Source organism: Portunus trituberculatus, chromosome 45, assembly GCF_017591435.1.
Source record: "Portunus trituberculatus isolate SZX2019 chromosome 45, ASM1759143v1, whole genome shotgun sequence".
In the NCBI taxonomy this organism is placed as follows: Eukaryota; Metazoa; Arthropoda; class Malacostraca; order Decapoda; family Portunidae; genus Portunus; species Portunus trituberculatus.
Window position 1 is genome coordinate 2,334,089 of NC_059299.1, and position 16,239 is coordinate 2,350,327.

The window sequence follows — 16,239 nt, forward strand, 5'->3', positions numbered from 1 at the left end:
TTAATGACTAACACCTTTGGAGATGCAAGGAAATGTGTCTGTGTGAGCAAAGACCAGAGAGAGAGAGAGAGAGAGAGAGAGAGAGAGAGAGAGAGGAGGGAGAAAGAGCGCGCGGGAGAGGACATTGCATAAGACAGAGAGTAGGAGGGAGGGATGGAAGCAGCGAGAGAGTGCGAGAGAGGAGTTCCAGCTAGCCGGCGGCGGAGCGAGAGGGCAATGACAGGCAAGAGGTGGGGGAGCGAGGCAGTGGGTTACGAAGGAGGCTGGTTTGTCCTATTGCCCGTGGCCGCACCAGTCCCTCCCTCAGGCTGGGCGGGGCTCCTGGATGCCTGCCAAAGTGACCTCAACTTCCGCGTTCTGTTCTTGGTGTTGTCTTAGTCACGCGGCCGCTGCTCCTTCTACTGCTGGACTCTGTGTGTGTGTGTGTGTGTGTGTGTGTGTGTGTGTGTGTGTGTGTCTAGCCTCAGGGAGTGGGTTAAGGGAAGGGGTTGTGTGAAGGACGGCACGAAGGCGTATAGAAAAGAACGTCTCTCTCTCTCTCTCTCTCTCTCTCTCTCTCTCTCTCTCTCTCTCTCTCATGGCGTGGTTGGTATTTGCGTTAACTTTTGGGATGGGAAAGAATGCTGCCACGCTTACACACACACACACACACACACACACACACACACACACACACACACACACACATTCCGTGCAGGCAGGAGTGAATGACCGTGCACTCTTCTAGGTAGTCTTCCCCAGTCCATCCAGTCAGTGTTCCTCATTATAACTCAAACGACCTTGACGAACACCGCAACTCTCTGCCCGTGACTTAGAGTTGTTATGTTATCGCTGCCTTGGGTCGTGGTGGGGCGTGGGTGGTGGGGTGTGGGTGGTGGGTGGAAGGTCACTGACCTCACTCATTTCACGTACTTTTCTTTGCTTGATTTTGCTTCTCTTCCTCCGTTCTTGTTCGTGTTTCTTCTTGTTTGTTGTTTGTGGTTCGAGTTGTGATTGTTTCTGTTTGTTTGTTTGTTTGTTTGTTTTCAGGGTTTATGTGGAAATTCGTGTAGTTACTTCTTAATTCTTGTTTGACTACCTCTATACATTTTTTTCTTATTTTTTCTACTATAATCTTCTCTTCCCCATACCTTTCCCTTATCTTTTTTGTCTCTCCTTACTTCTACTCAAACTAACCCTCACTTGAGCCTTCCAACCTTCCAAATCTCACAATCACGCTTTCCACACAATTCAAACCATCCTTACCATACAACCATATCCACAGTTTTCCTTACCAACCTTCCTTAAATCTCTCCAACCACACCAGTCACCTTTACGAGCCACCCTCCACCTGCTACCACCCTCCTAACGTACTGTGTCTCGTTGCAGCGGTGAAGTTCGGGCGGATGAGCAAGAAGCAACGGGAGAAGGTGGAGGACGAGGTGCGGTATCACAAGGCGGCGGCACAGATGGGTATGGCGGGCCAGGAGACTTCGCCCGACTCCTCCATGTATGAATCCCCGACGCCCACCTCCTCCGACCTCTACACCCCGACGTGAGTGCATCCCAACACAAGGGAACACAAAGGAGTGATATATACTTTTTTGTCCTAATTTAGCTCAATTTACACTCTGGTTGAAGCACAAATGGATAGAAAAGAAGAATTTAATAGTACTTCATTTGCCCTCACTCTCTTCAGTAGCATGACACGTTTCCATATTCATTCTACTTACTATTTGGTGATTTGATACAGCTTCAGAAACTCAGTGGGGGGTTAAAATGGTAAAGGGTCTAGCCATTGATCTTCTGACCTCCATAGACCCTTCTTAATGTCAATAAGATCGCCTAATCACACACTAACTCATGGTGAAAATGTGTCCCAGTACTGAAAGGGTTAACAATTACGTGACTTTGGCAGAAACACAAATGAGTAGAAAGGAAGAAATGGAGAACATGAGATAACAGAATGCACACAGAAGCAAAGATACAAAATACATACACTACAGAATACATACAAATACATACACTACAAAATACATATACAAACAAAGATACAAGAGGACCAGTGCACATGTCATAACCTTCTACTATAGTGTGTCTACTGTAAAATGACTCCTGGGTCTCGGTCTGGGTTTGAATGGTGCCCCAGGGAATGCGTGGTTGTCAGATCTTGAGGAAAACCGTGAGCTGTCCTTGTCACTAGAGGGTCGAGCAACAGAAACCAAGTAATATTGACATCAAATCAATTATCAATAAGCTACAATTAGTTTAAAATCCAGAAGCCATTTTAGAGTACACAAACTATAAGACATACTTGCCGTTCAGTACTAACACACCTCTCTCTTTCTCTCCTGCAGGTACTACGGCTCAGACATCGCCTCCTTCACCTCCTCCAGCTACAATTACATCCCCCAGACCACGACTCCCACGGTGCCCTTCGAGATCAACCCAGAATACGTTGTTGACTCTACCACCTTCGACCACCGCCAGCCCTCATTAGAGCCCCTGCCGGAGTCTGGGGCCATGTCACCTGTTGTGTCCTCAGGTGAGTGTCCCTCCGTCAGGCAGGTGTTTCGAGGTGGCCAGGTGTGAGTTGAAGGTAAGATTGATTAGTGATTTGAGGAAAGGTTGTGTGTTAAATGCATTTTTTTTTTCTACAATTTTTTGTGTAAATTAATGTGGAGGAGTAGTACTGAAGGTGAAATTGAAGGCTGTTAATGGTGAGAGCGAAGTAACATAGCGCTAAATGGATCACGAAAGAGAGGAAAACAGTTAAAAAGAACATTAAAAGTTGCTTCAATGTTTGTGTAAGTTATTGTGGAGAAGTAATGAAGGCAAGATTGAAGGATGTTAGTGATGAGAGAGTAAAATGCCGCTAAATTTATCACGAAAGAGAGGAAAACAGTCAAAAGAACCTTAAAACACTGATAATTATAAGTTCCATCCATGCTTGTGTAAATTAATGCGAAGGAGTAGTAATAAAGGTAAAATTGAAGGATGATAGTGGTGAAAGAGTAAGATGGCGGTAAATGAATAACAAAAGAGAGGAAAACATTAAAAAAAAAAACATCAAAACGCCTGTGGTTGCTAGTCACGTCCATTCTTGTGTAAGTTAATGTGAAGGAGTAGTAAAGAAGATAAAATTGAAAGATATTAGTGGTGAAAGAGGAGTAAGATTGAAAAGAACATCAAAACACTGATAGTTGTTAGTTGCGTCGATGTTTGTGCTTCCTTTTGAGTTTAGGCGATAAGACGATAACTGTGAAAATAGAACAAAAGAAGTTAATGAGAGGATAAAAAGGAAGTCACTCTAGAATCACAAAAAGAGGGGAAAAACTCATTAAAAAAAAGTGACACGGTTACATAAAGGCGCGTTTTCCTGTTTACGTACAGTTCACGTGAAAAAAAAAAAGACTGTGAAAGCGAAGCGGAGGGAAACAAATGAGGGGAAAATAGTAAAAAAAAAAAAGGAGAAATAAGCTCATTTTTCGTGTTGACTTAAGCTGGCGTGAAAAAAGAAAAATATAAACCGCGAAGGGGAAACAGAGGGAGACTAATAACGGAGGATAAGTAGGTTGTCAGAGAAAAAAGGAACCAGAGTAGAAAAATAGAAGTTAAAGAGGAGAAGAAGAGGAAGAAGAGGAAGAGAAACAGGTGTAAAAGGGTTGCTTGAATAATAGAGTAAACACAAACAACAACAAAGCGCAGTGAAGGAAAAGGAACACAGAGAACCCACAAAAAACACACACACACACACACACACACACACACACACACACACACACACGTTAATTAGTTTCTGCCTGTTAAAGAAAATGGGAAAAGCTTGTCAGTGTTGAGGTGGCGAGAGAAAATACTTCGCTTACTTTGATTGTTTCTCTTGTTCTGTTCATGTTCTGTTGATCCTTGTTAGGTTAAGTTAGGATAGGTTAGGTTAGGTTAGGTTAAGTTACGTCAGGTTAGGTTAGGTTAGATTGTTACGTCAGGGAGTTAATTCAAGTTAAGTTAGGTTAGACTAAGTTAGGTTAGGTTAGTATTGGGTTAGGTTAGGTTTCTGTCTCTCTCTTACCTTCCATTATCTTTCTCAGCCACTCAGATCCTTACAAACCTGTACAGTGTTACAGTAGAACCATGCGTGCTTTGGGGTCCGAGGGGTCTCCAAGCGCACGGGTTCGAATCCTGTCCACGGTCCGAGTGTAGGTTGGGCTTCCTCACTCGTTGCAAGGGTTTCCTAGCGGGTGGGCTTTGAGATAGGAGGCACCCTTAAAAGTATCCCCTTTAGCCCAGAAATTCCCGGAAAAGCCCACATGGTATAAATAAAAAAAAAGAAAAATGTTAGTTCTCACCCTCAAGACTTCATTTACATTTTTCAGTAGGTGACGTGAATAACTAGGCGTGTGTAGTGTAGGACCTCTCTCTCTCTCTCTCTCTCTCTCTCTCTCTCTCTCTCTCTCTCTCTCTCTCTCTCTCTCTCCAGGGAAAAAAGCGCGTAAAAATATCAACTTTCCTCCACTGCCTGAGAAATAACAACACGAGCTGCCAAACAGAGAAGATTCCCATAAATTTGATAGTAATGTAAGAGAGCGGTTCGTATCCCAGATGAGTAACAGTAGTAGGCAACCACGCACCATGACACTGTGACGTTATAGCGAAGAAAAGCGTTACGCGATGACAAAGCTTATAGTGTTCAGGTGGCGTGTGTTTGTGTGTGTGTGTGTGTCTGTGTGTGTGTGAAGAAGGGGAGAGAAAAATTATGAGGGAGGTAAAATGTAACGTTATGCTGATGATTGGTGGTGGTGCTGGTGGTGGTGGTGATGGTGGCGGTGGTGAGGGAGGGAGCTGCAATAACACACGTAAGGAAGAATACAGGGTGTCTCAGAAATATTGCTACGAGTCCTCAAGTGATTTAGAAGTACCGCTACAACCTTCAGTGAATTGTAAAAAATATATATCTCCACTGTTTTTTTAGAGAATATCCATTTTTCTTCCTCTTTTCCTGGTTCACTCACGGTTTGGGGAGTGAATTGGGAGTTAGAGTAGAGAGTAAGGAGCAGGGAGAGAAGGGTGGGGAGTGGAGAGTGGAGAAATAAGGAGTGGGGAGTAGAGAGTGAGGAGTGGGGAGAGAGAGAGAGGAGTGGGGTTTGGGGAGAATACCAGGGCGTTATCTCCTTCTGTGTCTCGTTCAGTGTTGTCAGATAGAGAGGCAGATAAGACAAGTGGGAGGGAGATAAGGAGAGAGGGAGATTGAATGGGTAACTGATATGAACTAGATAGAAAGAGGGAGTGTAGATAAAAAGGAATATAAAAAAGATACGAAAATGTTAATGAGTCTACGAGGTGATAAAGGATAAAAGATAATAGATGAAAATAAAGGAGGAAGAAGAGAAGGACCGATACGTTATGAAGAATGGGGAAAGTAGAAAACAATGATAATAAGAAGAAATTAACCCTTTCAGTACCATGACGCGTTTCCATATTCATTCTGGTGACTATTTGGTGATTTTATACAGCTTCAGAAACTCATGTGGGGGATTAAAATAGTGAAGACTCTAGCCATTAATCTTCTGACCTCCATAGACCCTTCCTAATGTCAATAAAATGGTCTAATTGTACATAAATCTAATGGTAAAAATGTGTCCCAGTACTGAAGGGATTAAAAAGAAAAAAAATAATGACATGAAAAAATTGAGTACAAAAATATATAGAGATTTTCGCGTGCCTGTAATAACTAAGGTGAAGCAACTAATATTACCTGGAATTTACCTGTAGCTTAAGCCTTAATTACCTCCCATCTCCCTCTATACAGGTAAGTGGGTAACCTGTGAATACTTGTACAAACATGTTTTTTATCCTCCCTTTCTCTCTAAGTCACCATGCACATTACTTCTCGACTGTCTGACTTGATAACTTGTGACTCACCATTGCCCACCATCACCCCCACCCCCCTTTCCCTTCATCACAACCTTCCCAGCACTCAAACAGGTGTGATGAGCGCAGGTGTAAGTAAGGCACTTGTACTCTCCCTCCCTCTCACCTTCCACCATTTTTCCCCTCTCCCTCACTTTCTCCCCTCATCCTCCTTCATCACGACTCCTGAGAACAAATGGATTAGATTTTGTATTAGTTTGTTTTCACGCCACATCTATCTTAGTGTTAAATTTGTGAATACTTGAATATATTAAAGAGAAAGAGTTGTTCGTTTGACTTAACATTAGTGGTGGAAACGCCCCGTGCAAGCAGGAATGACTGACTTACCCGAGTGTCGCTGAGGGAACACGCACACCCCCAAAACACAACCTTCACTAACAGCGCCATATGACCCTCGTGTCGCGGCGTAGTAATCCCTGTCAACATCCTTAGAAAATTGAAGTCCTGAAATCAACATGCAGTTTCGTCCAGACTTGACTATGTGAGACTTTGATTGACCACCCCCCCCCCCTTAAAAAATACAAAACGGCACATAATTGAAGTTACCCAAGGGAATGATGAATAAATAATCCCAAAATAAGCATACAATTTTATCCAGACTTGACAATTTCAGTCTTTGACCCTTATAAAGACAATAAAAGCACATATTTAAAATTAACCAAGGGAATAATGAGTAACTAGTCCCAAAATCAACATACAGTTTCATCCAGACTTGACTTTAAGATTTTGACCCTCTTAAAAAAAAAGACCAAAAAGCACATATTTGAAGTTACCCAAGGGAATGAAGAGTGAAGGTTGCACAGTTACTACATTACCAGAAGGAATGGTGCACAGTACTCCTTCCTGCATGCACGGTGCCTGGGGTTTGGTCGTCTCACCTGCCTTGGGTCCTCACTAATGCTCAGGTGTTGGGTGGTCACTCCTCAGGTAAAGGCGGGTTCGCCCAGAGGCAAGCCAACTCGGGGGGAGGAGGAGGAGGAAGCGAGTTAGCTGGTGGTGGTCAGATGCGGGGTGCTGGGCCTGGCGGAGGTGGGGGTGGAGGAGGAGGTGGTGGTGGTGAAGGAGGAGGGGGAGGAGGGGGAGGTGGTGGCGGTCTCATGGGAGAAGCGGACATCATAATCAAAGAAGAAGTAGAAACGTGCTTTAACATGGACACGCTGCAGACCACGAGGCTTTGTGGCACCAGCAGCAGCAGCATGTCAGACAAAAGCCTCACCTCTGTAGACAGCACCACCTACCTCCCTCCCGGGCCCGCCTCTCCGCCCCTAAGTCAGTCTCAGCAACAACAACAACAACCACAACAACAACAACCACAACCACAACAACAACAACCACAACAACAACAACAACAACAGCAGCCGCACCAGCAACTACAGCAGGCGCAGCTACAGCAACAGCAACACCACCACCACCAGCAACAGACGGGTGGTGGTGTAGCAGGCGCCACGGTGCTACCTGACGAAGAAACTGTGTCCCCTCGTAAGATAACTTGTTGCATGGTCTCTCTGCATGTCTCGGTGGTGCATGACGCTTGAGTGACGAATGACATGCCTTTGAGTTTATCAGTTCCTTCTCTATTCCTTCCTTCCAACACCCTCTTGAGTTTCCCAGGCCCTCATCCCGGACGGTAAGTAAAAAGCAAGCCCCAAGATGCCCTATGGTTCCCTCAGCCAGCCTCCTTCTCCGCCTCCCCGTCTCATGCCCTTCAGAAATTCATCAGTCACCCCACACGGAGCGAAAGAAAATGGGATGAGTGTAGAAAATGAGCGAATGGGATGTTTCTGGATGTTTTGGATTGTCTCTCTCTCTCTCTCTCTCTCTCTCTCTCTCTCTCTCTCTCTCTCTCTCTCTCTCTCTCTCTCTCTTACTTAATCTAGAATTGCTACATAGAAGTGAAGAGGAAGGATGCAAGAGAGAGAGAGAGAGAGAGAGAGAGAGAGAAACACCTAGGGAAAAACGAATCCTACTCCCACAATTCCCTCCATTTATTCCCATTTATCGACTTTATCTTCTTTCCCTTCCCTTTACTTTTGCTTTAGATTGTCACTGATGGAAGGAGAGGAGGAGGGAGGGGGAGAGGAGGGAGAGGGACGGGGAAAGAGGTTGCAGTGTTGCTTGAAAGGTCATTTAGCAACACTACAACACTTGCCTTCCGATCCTAATGCGTGTATTGCTAAACCGACATCCTCCTCCTCCTCCTCCTCCTCCTCCTCCTCCTCCTCCTCCTTTTTGCTATGTTGAAAGGTTAATTGTCTGTGTGTATGTGTGTGTGTGTGTGTGTGTGTGTGTGTGTGTGTGTGTGTATGTGTGTGTGTGTTGCTGCATTGATGAAAGTGCATGAAAAAAGCCTTTATCTGTTTATTTATTTATCTATTTTTTTTTTTTTAATCTTCTCTTGTGATCTGAAATTTGATATATATATATTTTTTTTTCATTTTTACATTCTGTCGTCGTTACCTTCGGCATCCCCGTAACTATTGGTGTGTATTCTGTATATCTGGATCCTTTTTTTTTTTTTTTTTTTTTTTTTTTTTTCTTTATTTTACCGTATTGATATTGTTTCCTATATTTTTTTTTTTTTTTTCACTGATTTATTTTCATTTCTCCTGATTGTTGCTTTTAGGTGAATGTTTTCCTTCACTAGTCTAGAAAGAAAATTATTGCAAGCTGTCCAAATTAAGCTCTCTCTCTCTCTCTCTCTCTCTCTCTCTCTCTCTCTCTCTCTCTCTCTCTCTCTCTCTCTCTCTCAATGGCATCAGTCCTTTGGCTTATAAATTATCACTCAAATAATTTCTTGCATATTTCTTCATCGCAAAATAGCAGGAATGAGACTATTTTTTTTTTTTTTTGCTCCTTAGATTGCTACTTTCTACTCACTTAGCGCTACATTTAGCATTTTTATTACCCTGTGTCCTTTTTTTTTTTTTTTTAATGCATCTCTGTGTCCTTGTTTGATTCTGATTTACGTCTTCCTTCCCGTGACTGGTGTTTCTTGACCCTACGGCCCCCCCCCCTGCAGTGGTGTTGTGCTTGTTGTTGTTGTTTTGTTGTTGTTGTGGCTGTTTTGATTCTCTCTGCATTGTTTCATTATTTATCTTTGTTTTTTTTTAGTTATTGGGTGTTTTCTTGTTGCCTCCCCTGCATTGACTTCTTCTCTTCTCTTGTGTTTCTTCTTCTCTTTCTCCTTCTCCTCTTTTTCCTTCTCTTCTTTGCTCCTCTTTATCTTCTTTGTGTTTTCCGTTCTTTATTTTTACTCTTTAACGCCTCATTCTTTTTTTTTCCATCGTTCATTCTCCCTCATTTTTCATATTTTCATTCCTTTTCCTCATGTCTTCTCCTTTCTCCGTCATTTCCTTTTCATTTTCCTCATTCATCTTATCAAGCCTCGATGTGTGTCTTATTTTTCTTTCCTTTTCACACTTAGTTTCTTTTTCTCCTTCGGTTTCGTTTTCTTTACTTTCTTTAAAACCTTTAATCGGTCTTTAGCTTCTTTTCCTCCAGTCTGACTCTCATTTTCTTTATTTCCTATTATTTCTTCTTCACTTTCGTCTATTTCTTTTATTTAACTCTCATTCTTACCTTTCAATCCTTCATCTACTCTCGTTTACTATCATAAGCTTCTTCAAACCCTTTTATTTCCTCTTCCTCCGCCAATCTTGTTCTCATTTTCGTCTATTTTCCTTATCTAACCCTTATTCTTACCTTTTTTACCACTCATCTCTTCTATATTGCGATCATAAGCTTCTTCAAATCCTCTTACTTCCTCTCCTTCCACCTGACTCTCATCATGCATATTTTCTACAATTTTTCCTTTATCTTGGTCTATTTCTCTTATCTAACACTTATTCTTACCTTTATTACCTTCTATCATTAGCTTCACTATTCAAATTTTACTTCCTCTCTTTCCAGCACTCGTTACCTGCTACTCGTCCGCTGTCCACTCACGGTCCTCTTGCTCCCATTTCAGACCCCACGCAGCTGGCTGAGATCCTTGCTCGCTGGGTGGCCGACGCGCACCTCAGGACCTGCCTTTACTCCTCAGAACACATAGCAGACGTCATGAGGAAACAGTCCCTTGATATCTCCAAAGTCACCTACTACAAAAATATGGTACGTGTGTGTGTGTGTGTGTGTGTGTGTGTGTGTGTGTGTGTGTGTGTGTGTGTGTGTGTGTGTGTGTGTGTGTTTATCTTTGGGTCCAGTTTATTATGTCTTGAGATTTATGTATATTCTTTGCACATGTCGCTTTCTTTGTTAGTATATTGCTGTGTGTGTGTGTGTGTGTGTGTGTGTGTGTGTGTGTGTGTGTGTAATGGTGATAGTAACAATGGCGTTCCTCCACAGGCTCACGAGGAGCTCTGGTTCGACTGCGCCCAGAAGCTGACGTCGGTGATCCAACAAATCATCGAGTTCGCGAAGGCCGTCCCGGGATTCAGGAAATTCTCGCAAGATGACCAGATCGTCCTTCTCAAAGCAGGTAAGCGGCGCGGCGTGGCAACCCGGCAGGCCGCGCAGTGGACTGCAAGCTGGACACATCTGTGGTGGTAATGGTGATGGTGGTGAGATGGTAATGTGTCTTGTGTTTGCAGGGAGCTTCGAGCTGGCAGTGCTGCGGATGACTCGGTACTACGACGTGAACCAGAACTGTGTGGTGTACGGCGACACGCTGCTGCCCATGGAAGCCTTCCTCACCACGGAGACTGTGGAAATGAAACTTGTTAACAACGTCTTTGAATTTGCCAAAACTATCGCTGAACTTAAATTGACAGACACAGAGTTAGGCTTGTACTCTGCTCTTGTGCTGCTACAAGCAGGTAAGGAGCAGCGCTGTGTTGGTAGTAGTGCTGATGATGGCGCCCTGGATGGATGGGGTTGGCATCAGTTTTGCCACCCAGTGTGCTGCTTTACCCCCAGTGTGACTGGGACCGTATCAGTGCGGCTCCATCTCCACCCGCTGCCGCAGCCAGGCCCACTCACGTGACTCACGACTCGAGGTAACGCTGACTCGCACAGTCACGAAGCTTCACTTACACAACCTGCCTCGCTGCGAGCGGGCTGACGTGTGACCTATGACGGGGAGTGAGGCCCTGAGTGCGGCAGCGGGGCGATGGCGGCAGTCTTGTGGTTACACCTCGGGTAAGGCTCACGCTCGGTGGCCCAGCTGAGGCCCTGCTCTCTACTTCTCTTAACTACAACAAAGGCACCATCACTGTAAGTACAACGGACTCTCACCTCGCCAGGAAACTCCCCCGACCGCCGGCTGCGCCTCCCTACATCACTCCTTCCCTCCTTCCCTCCCTCCCTCCCTCCGTCCCATTACCCTCGTCCTGACGCCTTCCTGTGTGTGTGTGTGTGTGTGTGTGTGTGTGTGTGTGCGTGCCTTGTTCCCCAACCAGCTGAGTCACCCGACACAAGTACACACTACCACACACTTCACAGTCTCCGCCTCTCCCTGACACTCCCACCTCCCTTACTTCCCCCTCCCTTCTCACTCCCGGGCCCAGGCAGGGGTCAGGCGGGAGTTTTCTGAGAGTGAGTTGAAATACGATTCTTGAGGTTCACTGTTGCTGCCGCTTGATGATGATGACGATGATGAAGCAGTTTTGCCACACTCATACACTTCCACGTGTTCATTTCTTCCGGCGGACTGCTGGGCGCCGCCACTCGCTCGCCGCACGCTGTCCGCCCACTCACCTGGCAGACTCGGAGAGGGCGAGTGGCAGCGGCGAGTGGCGGTCCCGGCGCCGCTACCCCTGCAGCTGCAGGGCTCATCCTGCTGTCATTGCCTTGGGACACCCTGTCTTAGTGTCGCCCTCCTCTTTGATTTGCTGTGTTACATTAACAGTACGGCACGTGAGGCACTGGCACTTGTTTTGCTGTCTTGGGTCCAGCCTTTCCTTCCACACCTTTACCGAACTGCGAGGTGGTGCCGGAGGGGCGCGCTGGCTGGCTTGGGGGTGGTGAGGGGAATGCCGCCCCCTCCCGCATCATGTGTCCTTTCCGGCGCGAGGCCAAGGGTGTACTGGGTCGGGCAGCGCCACAACACGGCGCCACCGGATCAAAAACTCCACCAAGGCATCGCGAGTCGTCACGTGACAGGCAGCGGGGCGCGTCACTCACGGTCACGCGGGAGGAACTTTTTTCCATCATTGTTCATCAAATGACTCGCGGAAAGAACTCTTGACTTTGATACTCACAATATAAATTTTCCTTGACATTCTGGCAAAACCACCGAGGTGACAGAATGACTTCCTCAAGATCATGGTATTAATTCATTATTACGTGTTTACCTTTTACTTATTTTTTTTCCCACGAGGCCTGTTTCTGCTTCAAGGCGTGCTCGTTTGTGCGTTCTTTTTCATTTCCCCGGCCTCGGTAAAGCTTGGTTAGTGTGTCAGTGTTCCCCACAGAGCGTCCCTTCCCTCGTGTGGCTTCATCTACAGACTGTATTTAACTTTCTTTTTCTTTTTTTTTTCCCCGCGCCCTACAAAGCTGCCTGTTGTGTAACAAACGAACACTTCCCTGCGTCGCTCACACCCGCTCCTCCGTTTCCTTTCAATTTATGCCTCGATTCATGTAAATAGTAGCAGTAATAATGATGATGATAATAATGATAATAATAATAATAATAATAACAATAATAATAATAATAATAATAATAATAATAATAATAATAATATTGATATACTCTAAAGATGATTTTTCTATTCATTTCTTTTAAATGACATACTTTCTCGTAAGGAGTAGCGGCGTATCTTCCGTGACTCAGGTGAAAGAAGACACTTTTGGCACAGTGCCGCTTTGGGGGCCAGGTGTGAGTGCCCGGGAGTGCCACACCTTTCCCCTCCCTCTGTGCCACGCCCTTGCACCCCCCGCGACCCTCACACCGCCACACAGCCAGCCAGGGCGGCCATCTCACCCCGCAACACTTCGACTCATCATTCATTTATTTGTGTGTCCTCATTATTTCCAATGTTACACAGGACAAACTCTTGAGTGGCTTGTTTTGTTTTGCTGTAGATGAAATGATAAGCCTTCATACGTCCTTGATGTGACCTGTGATACGTAAACGCTATTTGATACATAGAAGGAAAGCAATGAATCACTCACTATCCAGCTTGTGTTGTCTCCAGTCCACAAGCTTCTAGGGCCCGACACAGTGACTAGAGGAATTGTATTTATTTGTTGTATGGTGTCTTTGATTTCCACTTTTTCTTTTTATTTTTTTACTTCCTCCGTGCCTCCTTAAGCTTGACTAATCCTCGCTACCATTGTTCCTGTGTTACTAACCCTCAATAACCTCGTCGCTACTCCACTCTCCCCGCCTCGCTCCTTCAGTACCCTTCACTCACTCCATTTTTTTGAGATTATGACCAAGCGAAGCGGGGTGAGACTGGAGTGACGACTTCTGACGACCACCTTTCTTCCTGCCTTCCTTCACCAGTAGTCTTCTTGGTACTCCCTGGTTCTCTAGCGCCTGGGTGTGTGCTCAGTGTGTGACTAACAGCATCAGTGTTCTGGCCTGAGTAGACATAAAGAGATGAAAAGCATATGATCAGTTTTGCTTCATTGTTTTGCATCACTCACTCACTTACGGTTGAGCTCAGTGCCAATAATAAAGTAGTTGTTGCTGTTTTTGTTTGTTGATGTCACTGATTTTTTATTTGATTTCCATTAGTGTGTTATCTTTTTTCAACAGTATTTTCATTTGCCACTACATACTCTTTGCATCCCTGTTGGCGTGAGTGTGTGATGAGTGTGCCTCGTTGATGCCACGTGTGTGTGTGTCCCTGCGTTTTTTTTCACTTATATATTTAATAAAGCTCTCTCATCTCCCTGCCTTGGGTATTAGGCCATTTATTTATTTTTAAATATTTGTTTTGGATGAGTGATTCGGTTTGATAGTCTTAAAGCATCAACCTGTCAGTGAGGCACCTCATGACGCGACGCCCAGGGCCATGTGTGGAAGAGGTTTATTGACTTTGACTGAATTTAGGTCTGCAGGCTGGAGACAGGCCACCTTGGTACAGACTGTCCCCCTCGCCTCTCCACGCCCCTTGGTGTGTCCTGTCTCGGTGAGGGGTGGGTGGGTGGACAAGCCAGTTACCAGCCAGACTTGCTCCTTCGTAGCTTTAGTGGCATTACTTGGTGTCTAATAGCGAGTATTTCCTTTCTCTCACCCCTTAGATCGGCCGGGCTTGCGCGGGACGGACGAGATCGCCAAACTCAATGAAGCCGTCGGCCGATCACTCCTTATGGAGCTGGACAAGACCCACAGGTATCCAGTCAAGGGGGACGTGACTGTGTACGCCTTCCTGATCGCCAAGATGCCGGCACTCAGGTGAGCCCAATGCTGTTGCTGCTGCTACTCAGAGATAGAGGGATTGATGTTTCTATGGTCACAATATTGAAACGATACGTGCGATACATGGTTTGTTGGAAGGATACGTGAGTCTGTAAACCTCGACAATTAGTTTTGCCTGTTTACTGTGTTGCCTTTTTTTTCTTTTTAATGCCAATGAAGTCTGGAAGTAAAAGATTAGAGAAAGCAACTGTAGATTATTGGAAGTAATCGTGGTGACATTAACATTAAGAACACAAAGCAACATTCAGCTGAACCAAACACTACTCTGTTATCTTGGACCTCACATCCACACAGCTTAGGTCAGCTTGATCTAGTGCGCAAAGCTTCCAAGTGACTCCCTAACTCGAACTCTTCCCAATAATAACACTTCCTTCCCTCCTCCTCTCCGCCTTGCCTGTGCTGCCTCGTGTCGCCGCTGCAGGGAGCTCAGCATGCTGCACCAGGACGCCCTAAGCAAGTTCAAGCGAGCCGCGCCACACCTGCAGTTCTCGGACCTCCACAAGGAAATCTTCAATGTGGACTCCTGAGGTGCCTCGCGCGGGTATGTCGTGTGTGTGTGTGTGTGTGTGTGTGTTTGAGAGAGAGAGAGAGAGAGAGAGAGAGAGAGAGAGAGAGAGAGAGAGAGAGAGAGAGAGAGAGAGAGAGAGAGAGAGAGAGAGAGGGGAATCATACTCGGTGGAAATTCGTTAATAAAATAATACCTTCATTTTTCATTCACATACATATAAGTCTGTCATGAATCAATGAATATATGACGGTGAGGAATGTGTGAAGTAAGAGATTGACTCCTGGACATTCATACATCGATTCAGAATGCACTACATAGTTCACAACCAAACACAACTCCTATTTATAAGGTAGTTAACCTCTTCAGTACTGGGACGCATTTTTACCCATTTTTACCTTGATTTTTAGGTACGATTAGACCATTTTATTGTCATTAGAAAGGGTCTATGGACGTCAAAGAATTAATGGCCACACAGTCTTCACTATTTTGATCCCCACACAAGTTTCCAAAGATGTATAAAGTCACCAAATAGTCATCAGAAGGAATATGGAAACGCGCCCTGGTACTGGATGGGTTAATAGTAGACCTATGTTTCAATTGCCACTAACGCTCTCCTTCTTCATTTCAGACTACGTGGTAACGAAGTTCAGTGTGTTGGGGGAACATCCTCCCCCTCCTCCTCCTCCTCCCCCTCCTCTTCCTCTTCTTCCTTCTCCTCCTCTTCCTCCTCCTCGGCTCTGTTGCTCCATCACATCGTTTTATACCGGAGAGTAACGTGTTGTACATTACCTTCGTGAATTGTTTGTTAGTGTTACTTGTTAGGGCAGAACACCCCTCCATTACCCGGGCTCTTTTATAAGATACCATTTCTAGATGTGTTGTGAGTTTTACAGAGTCTAACAAGTGTTCTGTGTAGAGGAGAGGGTGCCGGAAGCCTCCACTGTAATCTTAAGCAGCCCGCAGCAGCCCCACTGTAGATTATAATGTTGATCATGATGCCTTATAATCGAGAGGTCAGCACGCGGCTGCTTACGGACTCCTGGCTGCGCTAATGAGTCTCCAGGAGAGGATGGTTAATAAATAGTTCAAGGTTGAAGAATATACACAGTTTATTTTTTAAGGAATCATGTAATCGCCCTTGAGGATGGTCCTTATCTTTGTAAATTGAAGATATTGTATACTTAAAAAAAATATTTAATTATATTATTACGTAAACTGTTACACACTAAAAATCTTTATTGCCTTTTACATAAAAACAAAAAAATTGTTATCACTCATTCTTGTCATTGTCAGAATGGTAAACAAAATTTGCCACTAATATCATGTCATCAGCTCCATCATTATTTCACTTAAGTCTTTTTTTTATATATATAAGTTTAGGTAGCTTTTAATTTTGTATAGTTTAATTTATTTTGTTCAGCTTCTCCCAGCAAACACATATTGAAATCATATATTGTGC

General features: G+C 44.8%; 1 protein-coding gene across 8 annotated transcripts in view; it reads left to right on the top strand.

The window, feature by feature from the left end:
• LOC123519365 (probable nuclear hormone receptor HR3) overlaps window positions 1-16,178 on the top strand; it is a 207,093-nt gene extending 190,915 nt beyond the window's left edge. For all 8 annotated transcript variants that reach the window (XM_045280642.1, XM_045280640.1, XM_045280641.1 and 5 more), the window contains 9 exons: window positions 1,369-1,534; window positions 2,337-2,524; window positions 6,835-7,386; window positions 9,875-10,017; window positions 10,252-10,384; window positions 10,497-10,721; window positions 14,095-14,248; window positions 14,694-14,813; window positions 15,409-16,178. In XM_045280642.1, coding sequence (XP_045136577.1) covers window positions 1,369-1,534; window positions 2,337-2,524; window positions 6,835-7,386; window positions 9,875-10,017; window positions 10,252-10,384; window positions 10,497-10,721; window positions 14,095-14,248; window positions 14,694-14,799 — 1,667 coding nt within the window. In that variant the 3' untranslated portion in view covers window positions 14,800-14,813; window positions 15,409-16,178. The remainder of the gene's footprint in view (window positions 1-1,368; window positions 1,535-2,336; window positions 2,525-6,834; window positions 7,387-9,874; window positions 10,018-10,251; window positions 10,385-10,496; window positions 10,722-14,094; window positions 14,249-14,693; window positions 14,814-15,408) is intronic.
• Window positions 16,179-16,239: the final 61 nt, after the last annotated feature.